General features: G+C 46.3%; 1 protein-coding gene across 4 annotated transcripts in view; it reads right to left on the bottom strand.

The window, feature by feature from the left end:
• The window catches only part of UACA (uveal autoantigen with coiled-coil domains and ankyrin repeats), a 403907-nt gene that overhangs the window by 140909 nt on the left and 235500 nt on the right, over positions 1-27498 (bottom strand). For all 4 annotated transcript variants that reach the window (XM_086957925.1, XM_086957928.1, XM_086957929.1 and 1 more), the window contains exon 3: positions 22891-22979. In XM_086957925.1, the coding sequence (XP_086814051.1) occupies positions 22891-22979 (89 nt within the window). The remainder of the gene's footprint in view (positions 1-22890; positions 22980-27498) is intronic.

The raw sequence follows: 27498 nt of genomic DNA, 5'->3' as shown, positions 1-27498 counted from the left end.
ATAAAGGGAGTAGGAGGAAATGTATTTGTAAGGCCTTTTAGAAACCTCAAACCAATAGGAGATTTAAACAAAGACGGCTGATCCGCCGAACAGAAAAAGGCTGACAATGCCGATAAATAACCTTTGACGGTAGCAACAGCAAACTCTTGCCGAGCCGAAGAAAGCGCAAATTGAAGTATATCAGATAAATAAGCCCTCAAAGGATCGATGGACTTCTCTCCACACCAAGCAACAAATTTAGACCATCGACTTGGTGGAGTCACGCCTTGCCGATAAAATGACATCCACCACGTCGTGCGGGAGAGAAAATGAATTCAGGTTCCCCCGTTAAATCTCCAGGCATGAAGGTGTAAGGTCTGGAGGTGGGGGTGTAGAACATGCCCCTCCATCTGAGAGAGGAGATCTGCAGTGAGAGGGAGACGGAGCAGCATGCACAAGGAGAGGTGGAGAAGATCTGTGTACCACACCCTTCTTGGCCAATCCGGGGCGATCAAAATGACTTGGGGCCCGGTCTTGGCGAATCTTCCTCAGAACCCGAGGGATCAAAGGTATGAGAGGAAACGCATAAAGGTATGAGAGGAAACGCATAAAGGAGTCGTGAGCCCCAACTCAACTGAAACTCGTCCCCCAAGGCTCCCTGCATCGGAAACTGGAGACTGCAGAATGACGGGCAGTGAGCGTTCGAGAGTAGCGGACAGGTCCACCTGAGGAGATCCCCACATCCGAAAGACGTGACGAACCACCTCCGGGTGAAGCCTCCACTCGTGGTCAGCCAAGAACTGCCGACAGACGGTCTGCACGCACATTCAGAACTCCGGCCAGATGATTTGCCATCAGGCAAATCTGATGGTCCTGAACCCAGGACCAGAGACGCAAAGCCTCTCTGCAGAGACACTGCGACCCCACTCTTCCCTGCTTGTTTACATACCACATCGCGGTGGTGTTGTCAGTCAGGACTTGAACCGACAGGGAAGGGAGGAAGGCCTGGAGTGCTAGACGTATTGCCCATAACTCCAGAAGGTTGATGTGAAGCAACCTTTCCTCTGGAGACCAAAGACCCTTGATCTCCAGATCCCCCAGATGAGCACCCCACCCTAGAGTGGATGCTTCAGTTATCACCGTGGCCACTGATGGAGGTAGTTAAAATGTCTTTCCTTGAAACAGGTTGCCTTCCCTGCCCCACCAAGTCAGATCCGCTGCAGCTTCTCTGGAGATCCTGACTGACTACCACTGGAGTGCCCTCATGTGCCAGCATGCATGGTTGACCAACAGAATGCAGGAGGCAATCAGACCGAGCAGATGTAGGACCTTCAGGACGGGAACAACCACTTCATTGTAAAATAATTTCCTGTATGTCGCGAATCCTTTGAGGAGGGAATGCCCGATATACAGTTGTGTCCAGTACTGCACCAATGAACAGGATGCACTGGGAGGGCACCAGGTGAGACTTGGGTACATTTATCGAAAAACCCAATCTGTACAACAACTAAGTTGTGACCTGCAGATGATGGAGCACTGTCTCTGGAGATTCCGCTTTGATCAGCCAATCGTCCAGACAAGGAAACACCGGAATCCCTGACCTTCTGAGATGTGCAGCCACCACCTTGGTGAAGACTTGAGGCACAGTAGTAAGACCAAACGGAAGGACCGCAAACTGGTAGTGCTGCGATCACACCGTAAAACAAAGATACTTCCTGTGCGACTTCAGGATCGGGATGTGAAAATACGCATCCTGCAAGTTGATCGACACCATCCAGTCTTCTTCCAGCAGTGCCTGAAGAACCTGTGCAAGGGTGAGCATCTTTAACTTTCCTGTTTCAGATAAAAGTTCAAGATCCTGAGATCCAGGATTGGACGAAGTCTGCCATCCTTTTTGGGTATCAGGAAATACCGGGAGTAGCATCCCTGACCCCTTTCCTGCTCCGGAACCACCTCTATCGTGCCTTTTCTTAGCAACGCCAGGACTTCCTCCTGCAGACGCCGCAGGTGGTCCTCCGTGCAAAAGCCTTGGCAAGGAGGGTAATTCGGCGGGGATTCCCGAAAGGGAAGTGCATATCCATTCTCTACGAGATTGAGAACCCAAAGGTCCGAAGTGACAGATTCCCAATCCCGCAGAAAATAGGTAAGCCGGCCCCCCACTAGACCCACATGATGCGGAATGGCGGATCTAGGGCTGCTTGGCTGTGGTGGGAGGGGGTTGGGAAGAGGAAGAGGAGGAGGAGGAAGCTTGACGGCCTCTAGGACAAGCTCTTTGCCTGCCCCTGTACGACTTGTACAACGTATTTTGCTGCTGCTGCGACTGTTTGTGGGTCCAAAAGGAAGACCTGCCAAATCCTCTGCACCTTTTCCCCCCAGTACCCCTGGACTGTAGGCCCAAAGATCTTTCTGTCGCTCTGCTGTCCTTGAACCTCTCCAACGCAGCATCAGCCTTCTTCCTAAATAAACCTGACCCATCAAAGGGCAAATCCATCAAGGTAGCCTGGACATTCGCAGAAAATTCTGAGGACTTCAGCCATGCTGCTCTTCTGGTGGCCACCGAAGAACCCATCACTCTTGCCACCGAGTCAGCAGTGTCCAACCCACTCTGAATGACCTGCCGAGCAGCAGCTTGAGTGTCAGTAATCACTTCTTGAAAGTCTTTCCTATCCCCCTCAGGAATCTTTGGAGCCAGCTGTTTGACAGAATCCATCAAAGCATGGATATAGCGTCCCATGAGACAAGTAGCATTTGTCGATTTGAGTGCCATACTTGCCGAAGAAAAGACTTTTTTTGAGGCCTGGTCCTGCTTTTACAACTCCTTATCCCCAGGAACCTGAGGAAAAGCGCCAGAAGATCTATTCGAGCAGGCAGCCTGCACAACCAAGCTCTCTGGTAAAGGGTGCGAAGACAAAACGTCTGGGTCACCAGGAGCCACCCTGTACCTTCTCGCAACAACCCTTGAAACAGCAGGGGATGTCAGTGGTCTTTTCCACAGTTCTAATATTGGCTCCGCCAAGGCATCATTGAAAGGGAGCATGGGCTCCACAACAGAGGATGGCGAATGAAGGACCTCTGTCAGAATGTTTGATTTGAACTCAGAAGTAGGAAGTGTTATGTTCAACCAATTCTCCGCCTTCCTTATAACTACGTGATATGGAGTAACATCCTTAGAAGGGGCGTCAGAAACAGAGGCCAATTCCCAATCAGGAGAAAGCTCAAGACCACTATCCTCCCTTAGATCGTCGAAAAGATCCTCCGAATCCTGCAGCTCACCCTCTTCCATTTCTGCATCACGGTACCTCTGCTCTTCCAGAAGTCTGAGCTTCATGCCTCGACCTCTCCTTCAGGAATGACGTAGACGGATCCTGAACCGACTCCGACGGAGTCGGAGCTGGCGTCGAACTCAAAGCCGGAGGGCCCGAATGTTGTTCGCGAGGTCGGATCGGATTCGGCATCGAGGACATGGGCGTCGAAGGCTACAGTGTCGAAGGCTTCGGCGGCGGCGAGAAATGCCAAGGCGGCGTCGGAGCCGGCATGAAAGGCACAGGAGCATATGCCTGGGGAATACCCATATTGAATGCCAATGGACCTGTGGGACCAACCGGTGCTCCAGAGGGGTACATATCTCTGGAATACACTCCATACATTGCATTCAGAAACTGAGTAGGGTCCTGACCTGGAGCCAGAAACGCAGGATAAGAGCTCACAGGCTGCTCTCGAGAAACCGGAGTCTTCTCGACCTCTACCTCTTCCTCAGGCTGGTGCACCGGGGTCGACGAACCCTCTGGCAACGGAGCCTCTTCTACTCCTTCCTCTTCTTCCCGGACAGGTGAATGAGAAGGAGGCGGAGAAGGATTTGACACTGGCTTAGGTGAAAGAACCGGCGAATCTGCAGGCGAAGCCTCACCCTCGGAGTCTTGAACTTCTGGAGACAGAGACACCTCATCCTTGCAAAGCGACTTCACCTGCGACTTCAGTCTCGAGTCCGAGCCCTTTCCAGAATGATGTCGAGACTCATGTCTTCTCTTCTAGTGCTTCTTTTTAGTTGACTTAGAAGCATGACCCGAAGACTACCTCGAGTGCGACTTCGAACAAGACCTCGACCGTCTAGTTCGAGAACTCGAACTCTTCCTGTCCCTCTTGTTCTTCAACCTGGCAACACAGAGCTTTGCTTCCCTCTCACGAAGTGCATTGGGATTCATTTTCTAACAAGAAGAACATCCCTGGACGTCATGGTCCGAGCTCAAACACCATACGCAGTACTCGTGCGGGTCCGTTATCGACATCATCTTACCGCATTCACCACACGGTTTAAACCCGGTATTTTTCGAAGACATGCCGACTTTGAAGAACAAGAAACACTTTAACAACGAAAACTCACAAAGTAACTATCAAGCTACAGAGGATCCCTCGAAAACGGTTAGCGTTGATGACGCGAAAAAAGGGAACTGATGTCATCACGCCGACGTGGGTCTGTTATGGAGTCGGTGACGTCAGCGAAACTGCCCGAGCGATGCCATGCCTCTGTGACGTCCACGTCGGCGCAAAGCTACAAAAGGAATTTCCGAAGGTTGCTGACGCAAGGGGATATTCACAAGGTGAGGAATCCATCGGAAGATGTATCCATCAGAAATTCCAACACATGGAAGGTGTTAAAGCAATATGCAGTGAAAGACTAGATCCATCAAGGCATACAATTCAGTAAAGTGAAAAGAAGGAATAACTTCTTACCTGTTACTCCAATTCTCTCCTAGGGGAATCTCCATTGAAGTCATAAGCATTTGAATAGGTCGGCCCATGTCTGGGAACCCCGGAGCACAAGGTGTTGACGTTCTTCTTCAGGAAGGCCTGCAGAAACACTTAAGAACCTAATGTTCAACCTAGTAAACACGCTACATTGAAGAAATACTTCAGATTGTACTAACAAAAGGGTTAGAATAGCCCAGAATACATATAATTTTGAAGTGAAAATTCTAGAAAACAGCTTAAATCTCTTTCACAAACCCTTTTTTGTAAAGGAAGAAGATGAAGGATAGCAGGACAGAGTAGCCCCATAGGCTGCCGTTTTTTGTGTCTGTGCATTTAAGGACTTCAAGATCACCAGTATCCCATCACGCCTAGCAGGTGACAGTTGCCTCAGTTGTTTTTGAAGGAATGTGTCAGCGATAGGTAATCCCAATAATATCCGCTGTTATGTCCCCCGGGAAAGCAAGCGGGTCGCTTATGACTTCAATGGAGATTCCCCTACAAGAGAACCGGAGAAACTATTCCTTCTCTCGTAGGGGATCTCCATTAAAGTCATAAGTGTTTGAATTGAATAACAAGCCCATCCCCAACAACAAGGCAGAGGAAAATAGAGGAATGACAATAGGCTTGAAATAAGCAAACACATTTCTGAAGGGAGGCATGTCCCACAAGAGTGTCTGCTTCACTATAGGGACATTTCTCATCAAAGTGGCAGTAGCTGCTTTATCTCTAGTAGAGCTTGCCTTAGGTACAGCTGATAAGGTCTAGTTGGCTTCTTGATATCATAAGAGAATGCAAGACACTATAAATCGGGAGATGGATTGTTTAGAAGTGGCTAAAACTGTACGGACCGGCCCATAATTTATAAACAATTGGTCTGATACATGTAGTCACAAGTCTTGTCTAGACAAAACTTCAAGACCCGCCTCACATCCAGCGAATGAAGATTTCTTTAAGCCACGGTTGAAGGGTGCTAAAAGAATGTTGGCAATGAAATTGTCTGATTGCCATGAAAGTCCAGAACTACCTTGGGGAAGAAGTTAGGGTGAGTCCTCATAACTACCTTGTTAGAGTGTAAGACAGTGTAGGGCTTGTGAGAACATAATGCCTGATTTTCACTAACCCACAAGGAAAGCTACTTTCCAAGAGATATGCTGTAGGGACGCCTTATGAATGGGTTCAAAAGGGGCCTGCATGAGACTTAACAGGACTATATTAAGCGCCCAGGGAAGGGAAGGACACCAAATGGGAGGGAAAACCTTCTTTAGCACATTAAGAAAATCCTTGATCACTGGGATTTTGAAAAAAAGAAGTTTGTGAGGGACATTTTCTGTAGGCAGTGAGTGCAGCCAAGTGAAGTCGTAGGGAAGAGAATTACAAACCAGATTTTTGGAAATGGAGAAGACAGGGAAGGATAACATTTTCCTGGCAAGCAGTCGGCTCTATGGTTTTGGAGGAACACCAAATGCAAAATCTCTTCCTCTTTAAGGCATATGCAGAACGGGTTGATGGCTGTTTAGCCTCCTTGAGGATGTCCGTGCAACCTTGTGGCAAGTTCAAGTGTCACATTGCACCAGCTCAGGAGCCATGTTGCCAAATTCAAAGAGGAGAGATTGGGGTGAACCATTTGGCCTCCGAACTTCGTTAGCTGGTCTGGTCGGCATGGCAGCTTTGGATGTGGACGCTGTGACCAGTGAAGGAGGTCTGTAAACCACCACTGATGGGGTCACTCCAGGGTAATCAGGATGAGTCTGGCACTTGACAGTTTGAGTAGGAATGCAGCAATCGGAGGGATTGGAGGAAAGACTTAAAGAAATTTGCCAGACCAGTCGATACATAGGGCATTCCCCAGAGTGGCAGGTTGGAAGTAACTTGAGGCATAGTCTTGGGATTTTTTGTTTTCTGCTGTGGCGAACAAGTCCATGTGCAGGGAGCCCCACAGCCAGAAGATGTCTTGCACAACATCGTCACAGGAGACTCATTAGTGATTTTCTTACAGAACCCTGCTGAGGGTGTCCGCCTGCACATGTTGAACACCTGGGAGGTGGGTCTTGACTGCTCGGAGCTCAACGAGATTGATGTGATATATCATCTCCTTTGGAGACCATGTGCCTTGAATTTGGAGATGATCCATTTGAGTTCCCCACCTCAGTAACAATGCATCTGTCACTATGGCTTGAGAGGGAGCCTATTGGTGGAAAGGCATCCTGTGAAGAAGATTGGTTGAAGAGCTCCACCATTTCAGAGATTATTTGCGCATAAGGGGGGGATCATGATCTGGTCTACTCAGTTGCTTGGTGCCACTGGTCCTTGAGACATTACAGCAGGGGACACATGTGGAGGTGTGCATTCGGCGTGAGGAAGATACATGAGGCCGTGGAGCTGAGGAGGGATGACACTGACCTCACCGTGGGATAAGATGCATTCACTAGAGTAACATTTACGACAGATCGATGAAAGTCACTCCTCTGAAGGACACACTTTTGCCTGCTGTGCGTCAATGGAGGCCCCTAAGTATTGCAAAGCCTGAACCGGGATTGAGATTAACTTGATGTGGTTGAGGTAAAAACCCAACCATTGAAGGACTTTGCATGTACAGTTAAAATGCTGCTGGGCTTTCTGTGAAATTGACACCTTGATTAACCAATCGCCTAGACAGGGATAGACAAAGATTCAGTGCCTCCTGAGATGAGCAGCAACTACTGCCCTGCACTTCAAAATGGTCCTGGGAGCTGACTTGAGGCCGAATTGTAGGACCTGGTATTGATAGTGGTTCTGCCCCATAACAAACCTCAAGAATTTGCGATATTTCTTGGTGATGGGCACATGAAAATAAGTATCTTGGAAGTCTATGGAACAGAGTCAATCCCCTGTTGTAGTTTGGGATAGATCGAACGTAATGCCAGCATTCTAAACTTTTCTCACCAAATCCATTTGTTGGCTACTTTTAAGTCGAGAATGGGTCTGAATTTCTCCTAGTCTTTTTTCTTCACCAGATAGTATTGGTCGTAGATGGCTGTACCCCATTGGTAGTAGGGAACAACCTCCACCGCACATTTCTGTAGCAAGAAGCATGTGCAGATGATGGCTGGAAGGTTTTGGTGGTATGGTCGGGGGAGGATTGGTGAATTTGAGAGACAATACAATATTCAGAACACAGGTGTCTTCTGTGATTTTTGCATCTCTGCCAGAAAGTGTGGGATGCTTCCCCCTATCGGAGTGGCTAATAGAAAAGGGGGAATGGAATATTCCAGGTTTGGCGCTTTCAGGAAGGACACCCTCTAGATGGTCATCACTGCTGTTGCTGGTATGGCTGCTGCTGCTGTGGCTGCGGGGACCCTGGGACCAATGAGGGGTTTGAACCCTCTGAGGGTAAAACCGGCACTGGTAAGGCCTGAAAGAATGCCTTTGCTCCTTTGGTCTTTCTAGACTGACAGCCTTAAGAATCTGCATTTTAGACTTCATATGAGCCATCTCATTGTGGCTGCTGAAGAGAGTAGACTCTGAAAAAGGAAGTTTTAAGATCCTTTGCTGCGACTGATTTAAGAGATGTGAGGCAGAGCCAGGAATGTAGCCTTGAGACAATACCATGACAATATTCTTGTGCTGATAACAGGGAGGAGTCTGCTGTGGCGTTAATGACATGGTTGGACATCATGAGGCCTTCATTAACAATATTGAGGAAGTCTTTCCTTGGGAAAAATGTCTGCAAATTGCTGGATAGAGTCCCAGAGCGCTCCATCATATCTACACAGAAGGGCAGTAGCACTGGCCAATTCATGGTGGTTGCGGCCGTGTTACAAACTTTGTGGCCCATAATGTACAATTCTGTTGCTCTCCTTACCAGGAGGAACTGAAGAAGCAGGGGTGGTAGCATGATGCTTCTTGCTGACAGAATGACCACGAGTCAGGAGGTGGATCAGGTCTGGGGAGGAAAAGGGGATCTTGCACAGGAGGTCTATATTTTTTTCTGTAGCCTCGCAGGAAGGAAGGATTTGGTTGAGGCTGGGGTTAGTAACAGTTCCATCATTGGTTCCAAAAGACCGGGAACCAATGGAAGCAGAGGTCTTGAAGATGACCGCTGGTGTAGAGTCTAAAATATAACAAATGTGGTAGGTGTGGGGACCAAAATATGAATATAAAGTTTTGCCGCAACTCTATTAGGACCTCCTGCAATGTGGTAATGTCTAACACTGGAGAGACGCAAGGCGGGGGGAAATCGTTCAGTGTCGGCGAATATCGTCCAATTCATATAAAGAGGACAATGTGTGTTGAAGTCGATGTCTGGATTTTGTATGGGCCCTGGACTGAGATCCATGGCTGTTTGACAAGAGCACATAGGCATATGAATACCTTGAATGACACCAGCGATGGTGTGACCGAAGCCGCGTTCTGGAGAGCGATCTATGCCTTGGCAGGGCTAAAGGTGAAGGCATTGGTGTTGGTGGATGAGGTGGAGAGGGAGGTGAAGAATCTGGCAGCACTATCAAGGAAGAGGGAGAATAGGCCCTTGAGTACTCCGAATCAGGGGACAAATAGATTTACATCCTTTTTCTCCTCTTTTCTTGTGTCCTTGACAAAGAGATGGATTTAGACGTCGATGACTCAATGGGGGATCTCCTCCAACCCATAACTGTTTCTCGGCATCAATGGATCACCATATCTCGGCATAGACTGATCACCTCGTCTCAATGTCAATATACTCCTCGACATCAATCTTACAGAGTGTGTCTTATGGCACATGACGTCTACCTTGCCTCAAGGTTAATCTGCTTCTTTTTATTGACGGCCATTGAGCCCTGGACAGCGAGCAAGTTGGTGCCATATCGACCCTTTATGTCAACTGGGAAACAGGCAGTTGTCTGGCTGGCACCCTCTTTATGGATCTTCCACATTCCTCAAGAGGCAGATGTGAGAACCCTGGTAGAGGACTGACACTTTGAGACTGGACTTGTGGCATATGTTGTTCTTCCATGCCATGAAAGCTAATTTTCTCTCTCTCCCTCACTGTGCAATGTGAAAACTTCATGCAGTGTTTGCATTACTTTGGAACATGTGTAGATGGAAGGCGGAATATACATACGTGTTGAGGGTCTGATTTGGCCATTTTACTCCCAGAGGCAGTGCCACTTATCAAATAAAGAAGGCATAACTATTAACAAAATGCCTTAAAATTCTGTCAGAAAATACTGTGAGAGGTTGATGAAATACATCGAATGATTCAAAGAAAACATATTATACAGGTGAGGTTGAAGAAAAAAAAGAAGAAAAAAAAAAGGTTGAGCCCGATGCTCCAGGATCCTGTCACCAGGTGCCGGAAAAAAGAACTGAGGCAACTGCCACCTGCTAGGCATGATGGGATACTGGTGATCTGAGTCCTTAAAAGCGCAGATAAGGTTTTAAACTCACATAATGGCAGCATATGGGGTACACTGCCCTGCTATCCTTAATCCTCTTCCTTTACAAAAAGGTTTTATGAAATATTTAAGCTATTTTATAAAAATTTCACTTCAAAATTGTATGTATTCAAGGGTATTTTACCCTTTTTGTAAGTACAATCTGAAGTATTTCTGCATTGTAGCTTGTTTTGTAAGCTGTGCATCATGTTCTCAAGTGTTTCTGCAGGCCTGCCTGAAGAAAGGTAAACATCTACACTTAAGAAGATATTCTATGAAGAAGTCCTCCGGGATTCCTGCATGTGGGCGGAACTATTCAAACTCTTAGGACTATCCATGGAGATTCCCTATGAGAGAACTAAAGTTACCCTGCCTTGCCACTGAAAGACTAGAAAAGAAACCAGAATGCTTTGGAAGATATACAAGCCACCTTGCAGCTGTCGATGGAGAGCAGCATGCTAATGACCGCACTATATAGCAATGATGAGAAGTGGTTGATTAATAACTTGGTTACACAGACAGTGTGTGCTAATAAAGTTCTCTCATATCATAACAATATAAATAACAGCTGTTACTATGACTTAATTTAATGATACTCAATTAATCAACGTCAGTAGTTTAAAGGCCTGAAGTGGACCTGCCAGAAATAAAACTTCTGATCAGAATCTTAAATTTGCAGGAGTCTTACCTTTATCTCACTAAGCAAAGCTGCACGTGCAACACTAACATGGCTAAGGCAGTGGCTGATGTAAAAAGTCCATGGGCTCTTCACCATTATCAGCTTGTGAGCAGTGGAACCAGAAACTGTTTCAGTTCAGGGCACAGTACCTGATAGCACACACATGTTTGTGTAACAAATGAGCATGCCCTCTTGTGTGCCTATTGTAGGCGTCGGTAACGTCAGCGGAGTCGTGTGCAATGCCGTGCCTCTATGACGTCCAAGCCCACGTCAGAGCGAAGCTACAAAAATAATTTCCGAATGTTGCTGACGCAAGGGGATATTCACAAGGTGAGGAATCCACATGGCAGATGTATATCAGAAAGCACACACATGTTTGTGTAACAAATGAGCATGCCCTCTTGTGTGCACACATGCACTCACCAATTCCCTTTTGGGGGAAAAAGGAAGGAATTATTTGAGGATTTTTCTGACGAGAGGATTAGCAGAAGGGCATTTATAAAGGGAAAGATCCAGCAGATTGAGTAACCGAGAGCCCATAACGATGGGTCTTTCCCATTACCAACTTGTGGGCATAAACCAAAGCAAATATAAAATGGGAGGAGAAGGCAGAATGGGGCAGTGTTTGAAAGTGGGTTATTGGTAGGGGCAAATGTAGGTCTGCCACTGGCAATAAGGCCACTAACACATGATAGGACTCAGCATAGGTCTTATAAAAGTATTCCTTTGCTCAACCCTTGGTAACGTGGCTGCGAGCAGACAAGCTTAACTTCAAAGACAGGTATGTAAAGCATTTAAAAACACAATTTCAGTAAATAATTAAGACAACACAAAATAAAAATCCAACACCAATTTATAAAAAATAGGTAATATTTTTATCTTTTAAATGACACCAAAACGAAAATAATCCACTGTAGGAACCAGAGATATGAATTGTTAAAGATTAGTCACTTTCTAGTGCTTAGAAACCAACAGTGCCCCTTAAGTCATTTCGGTTTTCTCTGTCAGGCACTCACCTTTATAAATTGTTCTGTAGTGGGCCGCCTTCTTCAGCAACTGGGGTCCAGTTAGAACACCTTCCTGGCGTTCTGCTTGCGGGTCCCAAAGTATCCAACACACAATCCAAGGTTCTGGAATCTCCAAGAGGGTCCTTGAAAGTGTGAAACTTCAATTCCGCAACCCACTTGAACAAAACCCTTACAAATCCACTGGTACTCCAGGCTTTGAATTCTTTTTGGGGCCGTCCAGGTGAGCTCTGTTAAACTGTAGCTTGCAGGGAGTTTCCACTCTTGAGTCTTTTGGCAGCAAGGTAATCCACGGGGCTGTAGTTTCAGATGGTGCAGTCTTTATAGGTCAGGCCTTAGAGTTCCTTTCACACAGCAAGATCTTCAGCACAGCACTTCATGCTTCATTCAGTTTCAAGCAGCAGATCTGGAGGGCTCTGCCCCTCTCAGATACGTATTCAAAATTCTCTGGGTCAAGCACCAGGTCACTGCTGACCAATGAGAGCAGGGCACCTCCTCATAGTTATGACCACATCCTGTGGAGTGTGGCATTAGTTTGTCCCAGAGTGCATCATTCTTCCAAATCCATAATGGCTGATTTTCCAGCAAGGAGGTAAGAGCTGGCTAAACACACCCCCTACCATCTGCACATACCTTTCTTAAGCCTAGCCCTGACTCTGGGTCACGACTGTCATAGTGGACTGAAACCCAGGCCTCCCCTCTTGCCTTTTAAGAGCGTAGTTTACATCGGCACCTCCTGGCCTGGCATTCCTATAGAACAGCACACTGCCCTCCCAGCAACCTGGCTAATCCACTTAACTCTGACCAATCAGGGTAGACCACTGAAAGGCTGAATTTGGACTTACAAACAAGAAAGTCTCATAACTTATTGTATGTACACTTTAGGAGAAATGTAACAATATAATATTGTTGGATTTACTACTACCATTGTTGGATGTCTTTGAATGGTCCGGCTAGTCCTCTCCTATCAATATTTATAAATCAATCACTTCCTACCATGTTAACCTATGGGCCATGGGGTTTGCAATACGGAAAATGATCTGGGCCACTTTTCAAGAACCAGGGCTTATAAAACCATATTTAATAAGTATTTCCCTAATTTCTACAGGACCCCCACCCCCTGTGCAACTAGGGGAGACTTCAGGGGTTCTGAATCTGCAGAAATATTGCAGATCATCCTTACCCACTTCTTCTAGCATCAAAGTCGAATTTGAGCAGCTCTTAAATACAATGTGGGGAGTGAAATGTAAAATTTCACTTTACCCAGGCATATAAAAACTCATTTTATAAGCGCGCTCCTTATAGATAACTGACTCTCCACCCCTGGGATACCTAGGCTTGACCCTGGGGGTCCCATATATGCAAAAACATGGTAGGTTTTTAATTTCTAAGGGCCCCTACCCCCAAAGTCGAGTTTGGGCACAATTTAAGGTTTAAAATCTGTCCTGGCCACCAGTGCAGCTTTTAAACTGATCTCAGGCTTCAGCACTGCACACATGCTGGTGCAGAGAATCTGCTGGCCTCTAAACTGCCATGCCCCAGGATACTGGAGACTTCTAGGTAGTTTCCATCCCCTGCCCTATTACATACTAGGGGCTTAGGTGGTAGGTCATGCCAATTACAGGGGTACCCCGCCATACCATAGTGTACCCTAGTGTATGTTGGGTGTCTCAACTGTATTCTAATGTGTTCCTTTTAGCTTGCACTGGCCCTGGGCCTGGTTAAACAGAGCCCAGGGTCAGTCAGTCAGTAACCACCAGTTCCAGTCAGCAAAAAGTTGGGAGGTGCCCAGGGCACATTATGACTTTGCAACAGGTAGATTAGAGATAGGGAAACAAATCTGAAAGAACGGTGTAGAAATAACTTAGCATCATTCTGGCAAGTAGCCTCAAAAGCATATTATCAATATAATATTAGTGAAATAGCCCATGTAGTCTTCCAGACTACATCTATGATAAGTGCTGCCTGCAGAATGCCACAAAAGCAGCCTTAGTTCTGTACCACCATGTCCTAATGGAAAACAGAGAAATGTTTTGAAGCCTAAAGGGCTTGCTGTCCACTGATGCATTCAGCCAGTATTGTGGATACCGTGAAAGAAGTCTTGCACTGAAGTTGTTTTAGGTTTCACAAGGCCAATATATCAAAACGTTTAGCAGCCAACCTGGCAAGGACCACGTTTAAGTCACATGCTACCAGGTAACTCCATGGACCTAAATGGGAGGACAACCTCTGAGGTCTGTTGTTGTAGAATACAGTGGCTGCACGGTATGCTAGGCAGATGTCCACCTACAGTCCTATCTTGCTAGGTTAAGTGACCTAATAATGCACCACCAACTAGGCAGGTGAGAGGATTGATGCTCATTGCTACAGCCCAATGGAAGAACCTCAGCTTATACAGAGTCCGGGTGAAGGTCTTACGAACAGTCACCTGTATTTATAAGTTCTCTGAGAAGAGATAGGTTTGCAAAGTTTAGATCCTGAGAAACCATGCACTAAGTGATGGTAGGGACTCTGGTGCAGCACTTTCCCTTGCTCCATGGTCAGGAGGTCCGAGGAAGTAGGCGAGTTCCTTTTGAAGCAGAGAGTTGCTGTATGGAATTAAGACTTGCCTGTGTCATGGCAGAGTCATTCGAATGACTAAGCATCCTTGGCTCTCTGATCTTCTGCAGAACTTTGAGAATCAGAGGATTTATACAGGCACACAAGAATAACCCATCCACTCCACTACAAGGCCATTGCCTGGGATGAATGCCCCCCTGCCCTTCCAACAGATGTACTAGTCACTCGAGGCATGAGTGGCTAAGTTGTTTATGAGTAGTTCCTGGACAATTCCTCATTCACATGGCGAGTGAAGACTCTGCTCAGACTATCTGTTTCAGTATTGCCGATCCCAACAGCTATGTGAGGTGCTCGCATTGACATGAAGTGTTGTAAGGCCTATTCCAGAGAAGCTCAGCTGGTGAAGTGGGTGCCCTCTTTTTTCCTCAGACAGAAGAGGGCTCTGATATTATCTGTTTCATCCAACATAAGGAATATGCTACTTACCAGTATGCATCTGTTCTTGGCATAGAGGGCTGCAGAGTGGTACATTATGAATAGATCGCCATCTGGTGTTGGGCTCGGATGATTGCACTTTGTTTTTCTCTTGGAGAGTCTTTTGTATCTTGGTGACTCCTCCCTTAGTTGGTAGTGCGCATGGGCATCGGCTCCATCCTTAGATTGTTTTGCCATAGTAGGGTTAGATGGAGTAGTATAGTAGAATACAGATAAGAGTGCCCATGTAAGTGTATCTAAATAAGATAGTGTTGGAACAGACACAGGTTTCCGGGGAGGCTGGGAGGGCATGTACCACTCTGCAGCCCTCTATGCCAAGAACAGATGCATACTGGTAAGTAGCATATTCCGTTCGAGGCATATGGGCTGCAGATGGTACATTATGAATAGACTATACAGCAGTTCTCTCCCTAGCGGTGGTCGCCCGTGTCTGTTGCAACTGTCTGAAACAATGTTTTTAATACTGCTTGTCCCACTCTAGCTTGTTGTGTTGAGTGCACATCTACACAATAATGTTTTGTGAAAGTGTGCGGTGTAACCCAGGTAGCCGCTTTGCATATGTCATCTAGTGGAATGTTTCCCAGAAATGCCATAGATGCCCCTAGTTTACGTGTAGAGTGAGCTCTAGGAGGAACAGTTAATGTTCTCTTTGCTTTTAAGTAGCATATTTGAATGCATTTTACAATCCACCTGGCAATGCCCGCTTTGGAGATGGGATTGCCTTTATGTGTGGGAGAAAACGCAACAAATAGCTGTTTTGTCTTTCTGAAAGTTTGTGTTCTCTCTATATAGTACAATATGGCCCTTCTAACATCCAGTGTATGTAGGGCTCTTTCCGCTACTGTTTGTGGTTTTGGAAAGAAAACCGGTAATTCCACTGACTGATTGATGTGGAATGCTGAAATAACCTTTGGTAAGAATTTTGGGTTTGTTCTAAGAACCACTTTATTTTGGTGTAGCTGCATAAATGGTTCCTGAATCGTAAAAGCCTGCAGTTCACTTACTCTTCTAAGTGACGTGATAGCTATGAGGAAGGCCACCTTCCATGTGAGGAATTGTATTTCACACCTATGCATAGGTTCAAAGGGTGGCCCCATTAGTCTGGTAAGCACTATGTTGAGATTCCAGACTGGGGAAGGTGGTCTTCTTGGTGGAATGACTCTTTTGAGTCCTTCCATGAAAGCTTTAATTGCTGGTACTTTAAACAATGACAGGTGTTGTCTGTTTTGTAGGTATGCCGCTATGGCTGCTAGATGAACCCTAATAGATGTATATGCTAGATTACATTGTTGTAAGTGTAATAAGTAGCAAATGATTTGTTTAGTGGATGCGTCCAGAGGGTTGATGTGCTTACTGTTACAGTGTATAGCAAACCTCTTCCATTTTGCTGCATAGCATGCTCTGGTGGTAGGACGTCTTGCCTGTTTAATGATTTCCATGCATTCTGGTGGTAAATCTAAATACCCAAACTCTATGACCTCAGGAGCCAGATCGCTAGGTTCAGTTGTTTGGGATCTGGGTGCATTATTTCTCCATGGTTCTGTGTAAGATGCATGGGTAATAATCTTAGCTTTTGATGTGGTACTTGTGAGAGTTGTAGCAGCGTGGTGAACCACGGCTGTCTTGCCCACGTGGGTGCCACTAGTATCATTGTCATTGAGTGCTGCTGCAGTTTCCTCACCAGTAGTGGAATTAGTGGTAGAGGAGGGAACGCGTAAGCAAATTTGTTGGACCAATTTATCCACAGTGCATTGCCCTGGGACCTTTGGTGTGGGTACCTGGATGCGAATTGTTTGCATTTTGCGTTTTGATGATTTGCAAACAGATCTATCTCTGGTTGCCCCCATTTTTGGAAGAATGGCTGTAGTATTTGGTCGTGCAGTTCCCATTCGTGAACTTGTTCTGACTGTCTGCTTAGGATGTCTGCTATCTGATTTTGAATTCCTGGTAGGTGTTCCGCTAACAGGTAGATTTTTTGAGGAATGGCCCATCTCCATATGTTCTGTGCTAGTTTGGACAGTTGGAGAGAGTGTGTCCCCCCCTGTTTTTGAATATAATACATTGCAGTCATGTTGTCTGTTCTGATCAGGACTGCCTTGTTTGTTATTTGTATTTGGAAAGCTTTTAGTGCTAGAAATATTGCTAACAGTTCCAGGTAGTTGATGTGCAGCTTCTTTTGCTGCGCACTCCACTTCCCCTGTACTGTGTATTTGTCCATATGCGCTCCCCATCCGGAGAGCGATGCGTCCGCTGTTATTATTACTTGTGGAACTGGCTCTAGGAACGACCGTCCTTTGGAAATGTTTTCTGTGTTCCACCACTTCAGAGAGCGATACGTCCGGTCGTTTACCAACACCAGATCTGTAATCTGACCTTGAGCCTGATTCCACTGTGTCGCTAGACACTCTTGTAGTGGACGCATTTGTAGTCTGGCATGTGGTATTAGCAGTATGCAAGAGGACATCATGCCTAATAGTTGCATAAACACTCGTGCTGGTAGTGAGTGTTGTGGTTGAAATTTTTGTATTAACCCGACCATTGTCTGTACTCTGATTGGGTTGGGGTATGCTATTGCCTTTTCTGTGTCTACTGTAGCCCCCAGGTATTGCTGGATCTGGTTTGGTTGCAGGTGTGATTTTTTGTAGTTCACCGTAAACCCTAGGTGGTGCAGCAGTTGAATTGTCTTCTGTGTGTTGTGAAGACATTCTTCCTTGGATTTGGCCTTTATTAGCCAATCGTCCAAGTATGGGAAGACATGTATTTGTTGTCTTCTTAGGTGTGCTGCCACCACAGCTAGGCATTTTGTGAAAACTCTCGGTGCTGTTGTGACACCGAACGGAAGGACCTTGAACTGGTAGTGTTGTCCTTCTAACACAAACCTTAGGTATTTTCTGTGGGCTTTGTGAATTGGGATATGAAAGTAAGCGTCTTTTAGATCCAGTGTAGAAAGAAAGTCCCCTTGCTTCAGTAAAGGGAGTACTTGTTGGAGCGTGACCATGTGGAAGTGCTCCGAATTTATGTAAGCATTGAGAGGTCTGAGGTCTAATATTGGTCGTAGGGACCCGTCCTTTTTGGGGATCAGGAAGTATAGAGAGTATACTCCTGTTCCTTGTTGATCCTTTGGGACCTTCTCTATTGCATGCTTTTGTAGAAGTGCTAGCACTTCTTCTCTTAACAATGTCAAATGATCCTGACTCATTGGGCGCTGTTTGGGGGGGATGTTTGGCGGGGTAGCTGTGAGTTCTAGGCAATAACCATGTTGGATAATTTGTCTCACCCACTTGTCTGACGTGATGTCTTCCCAGACAGGTAGGAACTGTGATAGACGTCCCCCGACCGGTGTTATGTGGTCTGGGGGGAGATCTATGAAGTCACTGTTTTGGTGTTGAGGCGTTGCGGGTGTTATTATTTCCGCGGCCTCTACCCTTATTGTTGTTACCTCTGTAATTACCTCTTGAATTACCTCTGGGTGATGTTGGTGTGAAAGATGTGGATTGCTGATTTGTTCCTGTGTTTTTTGAGCCCCCTCTATAGGTGGATCTACGAAAGGAACCTCTGTGCGTTGGCTGTTGCAATGCTCCCATTGACTTAGCCGTTTCTGTATCCTTTTCTAATGTCTCGTCTGTACTTGAACCGAACAATGTCTTCTGATCAAATGGTCTGTTCAGTAGGGCTGTTTGAACTTCCTGTTTGAATCCTGAGATTCTGAGCCATGCGTGCCTTCTTAGCATGACACTAGTGTTAATAGACCTTGCTGCAGTGTCTGCTGCGTCTAACGCACACTTAATGGAAGTATTAGTTATTATTTTACCTTCCTGAATTAATTGGTCTGCCTTCTTTTGATGTTCTTTAGGAAGATGTGTGAGAAGCTTTTCTAACTCATCGTAATGTGCCCTGTCGTAACGTGCGAGTAGAGCTTGTGTATTAGCTATACGCCAGCTATTTGCTGCCTGTGATGCTACTCTCTTGCCTGATGCATCTATTAACTTCGACTCTTTATCTGGTGGAGGAGCCTCTCCTGTAGATAATGAGTTTGCTCTCTTACGAGCGGTTGAGACCACCAGCGAGTCTAGAGGTACATGCCCTCTAATAAATATTGGGTCCTTTGGAGCCGCTTTATATTTTTTATCGATTCTTGGGTTTAACACCCTGGCTCTCACTGGGTTTTCGAATATTTCTTCTGTGTGAGTGAGAAGACCCTTTAGCATAGGAAGAGTACCTGATGTTCTCTGTGCACTAGGTAGAGTCTCTAACAAGAAATCCTCTATCTGAGGTTCTGTGTGCATATCTAGTTTGTGATATTTTGCTGCCCTATTAATGAGCTGCACAAAACCTGTGTTATCATCAGGTGGTGAAGGCTTTGAGGGGTATAGCTCTGGGTCGTTGTCTTCATCTGACCCTACATCGTAATTTTCCCATGGATCTTCCTCATCCTGGATAGATTCGTCATCCCCTTGAGGTTCTCCCTCCCCTATATCACTGTCTACATCTGACTGAGGTGTAGCTGGTCTTGGTGTGGAGGGTGTAGGAATATGTGGCCTATTGTGAGGAATAGGAGAAGAGGGTGTGTCTTTAGGACGAGGAGAAGCAGGAGGAGTTATGTTCGTCCCCATTGTTCTCTTTTTTGGAGGAAGAGGTTTATCTTCTGACTGTTCACTCTTTCTCTTCTTAGTGACCACTTTCCCAGTTTGTGGGTCAATAAACAAGATCTTTTGCTTGGGATCTGTTTGTTGCTCTTGAATCGGTACCGAGGGTCCTGGTTCCGAGAGCTGTTTTTGTTTTCGATCCTCAGATCTTTCTGGTTTCGACACCGAATGTCTGCTCGATTCCGATTTTTTGGGTATCGAGTGTCTTTTGGGCGATACATCATATTTCTTTTTCGACATGGAATGTTTCGATACCGAGCTCTCCTTTATATGCCGCCTCGGTGTCGAAGTCGATGACGCCCTTTTCTCGGATCCGACGTGGTGGGATTCCGAGTGTTTCGGTTTCAGTTTCGGTTTCGTTGCCGGGCCCGAAGGCGGGGCGTCGGAAACTTTTTTCAGCGATTTGACCGGGCCCGAGGGCGGGGTCGTTACCGCACGGGGTCGGTTTTTCGGTAAGGGGACGTCGTCACTCACGGTTTGTTGCTGGAAGAGTTCTTCAACCTCCGACTGGTCCCCTTCCGACCCCGACTGGTCCTCTTCTTCCTCGATTTGTTCGTCTCCGAACAGCTCCGGGATCGCCTCCGCCTGCATTCTGGAAGCCTCGTGCCTTCGAGCTCGACGATTTCTGATCGTTAGCTTGGAGGAGAATGCTGCGCAGGCTTCGCAGTCCCTGGATTCGTGTTCAGGCGATAGGCAGAGGTTGCACACCTCGTGTAGGTCCTTGTGTGGGAACTTAGCACCACACGATGGACATTTTTTGAATGGAGTCCTTTCCATGGACTCCGGGCTTGACTGCGCCGAGAAAGGTCTCTTGTTCCTCGACGTAGATCCAAGTTTTTCTCTTCTATTTTGAATTTGTAACGCGTCGGAATGGAAAAGAACGCGTTCGCTAACAATACCGTCGAATTGGAAAGGGAATACGCGCCGAAAAATCACTTTCTTCAGAAGTTGATCCGGAGCGTCTCGATCTTCATCCGAACCCGATGGCGGAAAAAAACAATCTAAGGATGGAGCCGATGCCCATGCGCACTACCAACTAAGGGAGGAGTCACCAAGATACAAAAGACTCTCCAAGAGAAAAACAAAGTGCAATCATCCGAGCCCAACACCAGATGGCGATCTATTCATAATGTACCATCTGCAGCCCATATGCCTCGAACCTGTGGATTTCACCACTGGAAAGAAGGCTTTCTGTTCTGGAAATATTGCTTCCAGTTGAAGGAAGGAAACTGACTTGTCCCACAAGGCACTGGCCGGCTGATCCAGGCAATGTGATTACCACTTACTGTACGAAGACTGATGATCACAAGCTGAGAGATGGGATTGAACCGGTCCTCAAGCATTTGGCACTAGTGGTCCATTAGATATAACTGCAGGATATATGTATTGCTTTGCATGGGGTACCACTGCTAGGCAAGATGCCTGTAACCTCAAGCTTCTGGATCCATCTGGATGAAACCGTATCATCGCATGTGAAGTGAGGCAGTCAGTCAGGAGGAGCCCCATGAATGTGTGAAGTGGAATCTCATGTGTAGTACCATGGTGAGAGTTAGTAAGTTCAGTGAGAACTTAACTGATATAACACTGAGTGTCAGGACTAGACCGCAATCTGCATTCTCCTTGAAGGACAGCGAAACTAATTAAAATATCTGAAAAGAACAAAAGGGTGTCTGCGCTAGGTTTTGTTTAAGGAATCCGCTGAGTGAAAGAGCAGCAGCTTGCAATCCTTACATTTAATAGGAAAAATATAAAATAATGAGAATGTGCATGCACATAAGGAATTGAGAATGCCTCGTAGTAGGCACTAATTCTTTGTACTGGCAAGCAAAGAAATCCATTTTAAAGATATGAAAGCAGTTTCCAGTTCTTTGATTAGGTGGCAAGGTATCCACAAACTGAGACTTTGAAAGAGCCAGGGTGTAAGAGAAGCACAGCACGGATGTGCTGGACCTTTTGGTTTCAGTCAATCATTCAAACTGTACTTGTATAGAGCGGCTTATCAACCGTTAGGGTATCTAGACGCTGTGCTTCGGTGTCAGACGAAGAGCCAGGTCTTGAGCCCCTTTCTGAAGTCAGTCAGCAAGGGTGAGTTATGGAGATGTAGGGGAACAGAGTTCCATGACTTGGTAGCGAGGTGGGAAAAGGAGTGTTCTCCGGAGAGGCAGTGGTGGATATGCAGTATCTGTACGGGGCAAGGAGAGCAGAGCGGAGGTTCCTAGGTGGTAGGTGGAAATCAATGTGGTGGTTCACGTAGCCAAGGGTCCTTGGTCGTGGAGGGCTTTTTAGGATTGGGTCAGTAGTTTGAATTGGGATCTTCTCTGGAGGGGGAGCCAGTGGAGGTCTTTCAGGTGCTGGTGATGTGGATTCTCTTGGGCAGGGTGGGGGATCAGCCTAGCTGCTGTGTTCTGGATCGTCAGGAGTCTTCTCAAGAATTCGGTGGTGGTAGCTGTATAGAGTGTAGTCCAGCCAGCTGGTGAGGAGGGCCTGTGTCACTGGTGCTGGTGGGGAGTCATTCGAAGATTCTGAAGAGCATGAGTAGAGTGAGGAAATAGGCTGAGGCGATGGCATTTACCTGGCTTTTCATGGAGAGTTTGCTGTCCAGGATGATGCCAAAGTTGTGGGTGTGGTCTTTCGGAGTGACGGTGGATCAGAGTTCTGATGGTCACCAGGAGTCATGTCTGCCGAAGATCAGTACTTTAGTTTTATCAGTGTTGAGTGTCAGGCTGAGATGGTCTTCATACAGTTGTGGAAGTTGGACTTGGTCACGGTGGGGTCCGCTGAGGGCGAGAGAAGGAGCTGGGTGTCCTCGGTAAAAAATATCACTATGTTGTAACTTGATGGAGGGCCTACTCTCACTCTTGTGGCTGGCGTAGGTGGCTCAGACACAAGGCATCACACTTTGAGCTGGGTAGAATGAGAATTAAACAGGGCTTTAAACTGTTTTTTCAGGTGTGAGAACTGCTACACAACGCATCACACTACGGTGGGCAGAACAGTCCTTCTTTACAAGTTATCATACTGTGTACAGCTGAACAGACTACCTAATATACAAGTAAGCACAATGAATGGACTGAGATATATAAAGGCATCATACTGGTATGGATGGGGTTGCTGATCAAACAGACTATGCTGCTATCGCTGACTGACACATATCTGTATACGGATTTATACTGTGGTCTGCTCTTTATTGACAACCACATAGTTTATAGCTATCTGAATTGAAGACTTCTGCTCAGAAACAGTACTATAATCATAGTAATGTCAGTCCGGCATACCACAGAAATACAACATCGAGCATCTATGCCATCTTTCAGATTATAGCAATGCCAAAAGAAATGCTCTCTCCCTTATTACTTGAGACATACCAACAGCATCATGACTGGTGATGTCCACTCCATGCAACAAGATGGTGTTCAGGCAGTCCAGGTTACCCTTGGAGGCCACAACATGGAATCTGCAAGTAGAAGAAACATGACTACATCAGACAAGCCATAATAAGAAGGATAAGAATGGACAGAGGTCAGAGGTGCTCAAATATAAATCTGGGGATAAATCTGGGGATAAATCTGGCTTGTCTTGGGTGCACCAAGACAAGCCAGGAAGTTGTAGTATCCATGTAGGGCCAGGACGGGACAATGGAATTATACTTGCAAGGGTTGGAAGATGGGAATACATACATAAGGGCAGGGTGATTAGAATACACACCCCACATTACACATTTCTTTCAGGCATATCAAATTTTAGAGTCCTTATTGCCAAGTACAATGCTCCACTTTTCCAATCACTGGTCCTAGGTTTGTGCTATAGAATGATCAATATATGCAGGCCCGATAATGGGGCTGATAGATGCAATGTAGGCAACAGGACAGCTGGCGAAGGGAATACTTGCACAAGAAATAATTGGTGGGAATGAATACGTGAACGAAGACCGGGCCAAAAGATGGGAGCACATGCTAAAGAACAAGACTGTACAATACGAATGTGATACTGCTTTGAGATGGAAATGCATGCATAAGAATTGTTTTGGCAGGCTGAAAGGCATGCAAGCGTATGGGATTTTGAGATGGCTATATGTGCAATATGCATAGGGCCAAGAGAGGTAATACATCAATAAAAGCAGGGATTTGAGAATAGAGAAATGTGCAAGAAGACCTGGGTGGTGGGAACAAGGCTTGGTAGTAGAAATGCTTCTGAGAGGACCGGGCTACAAGTACAGGAAGCATGCATAGGGCAGGACTTTGTGATACCGATGTGTGCAGGAGGGCAGGATAGGTAGGTGGGACTATATAGAGGCAAAGCAGGCAGAAAGAAGAGAATATATGCAACAAATATGACATGGCTGGGAAACACATTTGGTACACTGAACAAGAGACAGAGATAGCAGTAAAAAAGGCTTGAAAGACTAAAAGATGCATAGAAATGGGACTTTGAGATTCCAACATGGGCAAAAGGAAAGGCATGGTAGATTGGATGGGAATACCATTTTATAATGCAAATATGTGCACAAGAACAGGGCCAACAGTTTGCAATCCATGCATACATTAAAATTGCAGTTGCTGTGCACACAAACTAGTTTGTTCCAGAGAAATCCATTACCTTTCCGCATAAACATTATTCTTCACAAAACACGTGTTGATGCCCGGGGCTTTCTCAAACCTCAAAAAACATGTGTGACTGGCATCAAAATGCAGACTCCCAGTCTTCATGAGGGATGGAGTGACGTGTGGTTCCCATACAGACATGTCTGTACGCTAGTAGAGAAGGACAGCATAATCCTTTACAACCATGTAGGCAGGCGAACACCGCATGCGGTCCCAGGTGCACGTACTTGACTTTTGTCACACTGATGATTTGATGAGTGCCACGGTATCAACAAAGTGGTGTTATGCTGTTCCTCTAAGAGGGGGAGAGGAGAAAGGACTAAAAGGAGTCAAAACAGAAGGCTAGGACCCACTTGAACCAGGTGCGTTCTACAGTTGGAATCCATTGGTTGGATTTTAATGCCCTCACACACCCTCTCAGGTGTCATGCTTCATCATCTGTGTTGCTCCTCGTTGGGTTGGAGGTGCAATACCAAACGGGCTCACCTAAAAAGGGGCACTTTATCGGAGATCTTTTATACAACAGCCATATCGTGAAGTGCGGGTGTGGGGCGAGAAATGTGTAGATGGATTAAGATAGGGCTGTGAGTGACTGAATGCATGGGGCAGGACATTGTGATACCGATATGTGCTAAAATAGGGCTGGGAGTACCTAGCACCGATTATTTTATGCTGGGGGTCTCCTGCCCTAATTCAAAACAGTGAACACAGCACTCATCACAATATAATGTCTCCTATTAGTGTGTCCGTTACAAAGAAATGAGGGTCAACATGTTTCTCACGTTGTGAATAATAACTTGCGATTCTTCAGGACCAGGAAAAGACCAACACTATCTACACTTAAGAATCATTGGCCATCCATTTAAGCCAAAGAAGATGGTCAATCCCTAGTATGTGGATATACCTGTGATAATCTGGATCTGCCTATGGTTTCAAAAATCCAGGCTTCAAAAGTACCCGGTGGTTATCACATAGGGCTTGGCTCCTATGTGTTGGGAGTTTTGCTTCCCTGTGCGCTTCCTCACGACCTACCCACTCCACCGGGTCCTACACCACTCACAGAGACCAAATAAGAATACGATACAGGATTGGATTAACATGATTGAGGCATAAACTCTACTTTAACTACTTGGTAAAACCCTAGAGCCCTGTAATTCATACAGTTCATAACTCGACCGGATACAGGGCAGCCCGGCCATGGGAGGGTCTAGAATCCAAAAACCCTTATCCATTAAATAGTCAACGTTAAAAACATGTCATCTTACTCTCCCAATGAAGTATAAAGATATGTGCCAGCCATTAAAGGTTGAGTAACTATATGGCAGAGGAACAAGGGTCCAACTAGTAAATGCAAGGTCAGAGTCACTCACAGAAGTCCATGTCGGGCAAACAGACCCTCCTAAAGCCATGGCTCTTCAGTGTCACAGTGCCTGTTGAGTATTCAGGCATCTGCAAATTGCGCAGCCAGGAGCCAAGCATTGGCACAGCCATTAGGTATGGCTTTGACAAGCTGAAGTAATGATTCATTAAAAAAAAACATTTTTAATCACAAGCATATGCCCAAAAAAAAAAATAGACTGCCAAGTATAAGTGGTCATCATAAGCTTGCATACAAATTTTCAATGTAAAAAAAAATTCACTGATGTGTTTTTTTTTTTAACTAGTGATGTTTTTAAATAAATACTTTTAGTTGCCTCATGCACTTTATTATTTGTGAAGGAGAGAGGAATACATCGCCTCCTAATCAAATCGCAGACAGCTACAGTGTCATGTCTCTGTATAACTTCAGGTTTAAAAGGAGACCAAAAATAAATCACGAGTTATAACATCCAAAATGCAGACTAAATTGATTGCGTGCATTTACTCTTCCTATTAACAAAACGAAAATACACTTTTAACAAGCATTCAATGCAATGATTTCGCCTTTGGAAAAGTTAGAGCTATTGGCATTGTAAATGACAACATTTGTATTTATGTGTTGGTTTTGAAAACAGATAAATAAATGGCATTGTCATTTACATTGCCATTAGGTTAATCTCGGCAGCCTCTGCACTCCCTAGCATTCTGCAGTCAATCTGCACTCCCTAGCACTCCCTAGCAGTCTCTCTGCAGTCTCTCTGCAGTCTCTCTGCAGTCCCTAGCACTCACTAGTCACTCTGCATTCTCTAGCACTCCCTAGTCACTCTGCACTCTCTAGCACTCCCTAGTCACTCTGCACTCTCTAGCACTCCCTAGCACTCAATAGTCACTCTGCACTCTCTAGCACTCCCTAGCACTCTGCCCTCTGCACTCTCTAGCACTCACTAGTCACTCTGCACTCTCTAGCACTCCCTAGTCACTCTGCACTCTCTAGCACTCCCTAGTCACTCTGCACTCTCTAGCACTCCATAGCACTGCAGCCAGCCTTCCCGCCCCAGACTGATATCCACTGAAGCGACGAGGAGGTCCGGGCACTCCCTGGGACGCTCCGTGCCAGGGGCTGAGGGTGGCGATTAGCAAACGTGCATTCCACCGGAAATCTTTGAAATAAATCCAGTTTAAAGAAAACGGAGGGTCGGTGGCAGTCAGAACAGAAATTCTATTAAAAAAATATATAACCTGCAACCCACGGGCTGGTCCAAGCTACGAGGGGAGATACGCAGCAGCGAGCGTCACCCGAAATAAACCCACGCAGAGAATAAAGTATCCAAGAGAAGAACTGGGCAAAAGCAAGACAAGCTGGTTAAATACAGTAAGACTTGTGCCAATCGGAGGTTTGAAGCCTGGCAACAATGTGATGCAGCCTAGATGAACAAGGCTTCGAGGCGCCTTCGGGCCCGGGAGAGCAGGTGGGAAGCCGGGCACAGCGCTCGAGCCACATCCGGGGAGCCCGACTGGCAGGTCGGTGCCGGGGCTAAGGGGCGTGTGCACTGCCCCGGAGCCGGTGGGGCGGGCCAGATGTCACCTTGAGGGCCCGCTCTGATAGAAGACAAGCGAAAGGACACCGAGAAAACTTTCAGGGAGCCGAGCCTTCCAGCTGGCAAGACGAGCAATTCATTCCAACCTCCCCTGTCCGTCTCCCTCTCGTGGCCTCCTCCTCTCCCCTCCTTTCTGCCCTCCTCCTTCCCTCTTTTCCTCCCCTGCACTGCCCTGCCGCCACCTTTCTGCCCTCTCTACTCCCACACTTTAGGAAAATGAGCTGTCAGAAAGCAGCGAAAAAATGTAGAGCTAGCGTTAAGACCCATTACACCACTTCCCGATCAGTCTTCTCGAAGAGAGAGGGGGGGTGGGGGGAGGGAGGGGGAGAGGCGGCAGAGAGGTCTGGAGAAGCAGGAGGAACTAGCATGTCCCATTAGCCTCCGTCTAACCTTGTTAAAAAACAGTTGTCTCCAG

This window comes from Lissotriton vulgaris, chromosome 2_1, assembly GCF_964263255.1.
Source record: "Lissotriton vulgaris chromosome 2_1, aLisVul1.2, whole genome shotgun sequence".
In the NCBI taxonomy this organism is placed as follows: Eukaryota; Metazoa; Chordata; class Amphibia; order Caudata; family Salamandridae; genus Lissotriton; species Lissotriton vulgaris.
The sequence above is the reverse complement of the archived record's forward strand: the minus strand, read 5'-3'. Positions and strand labels throughout refer to the sequence as shown.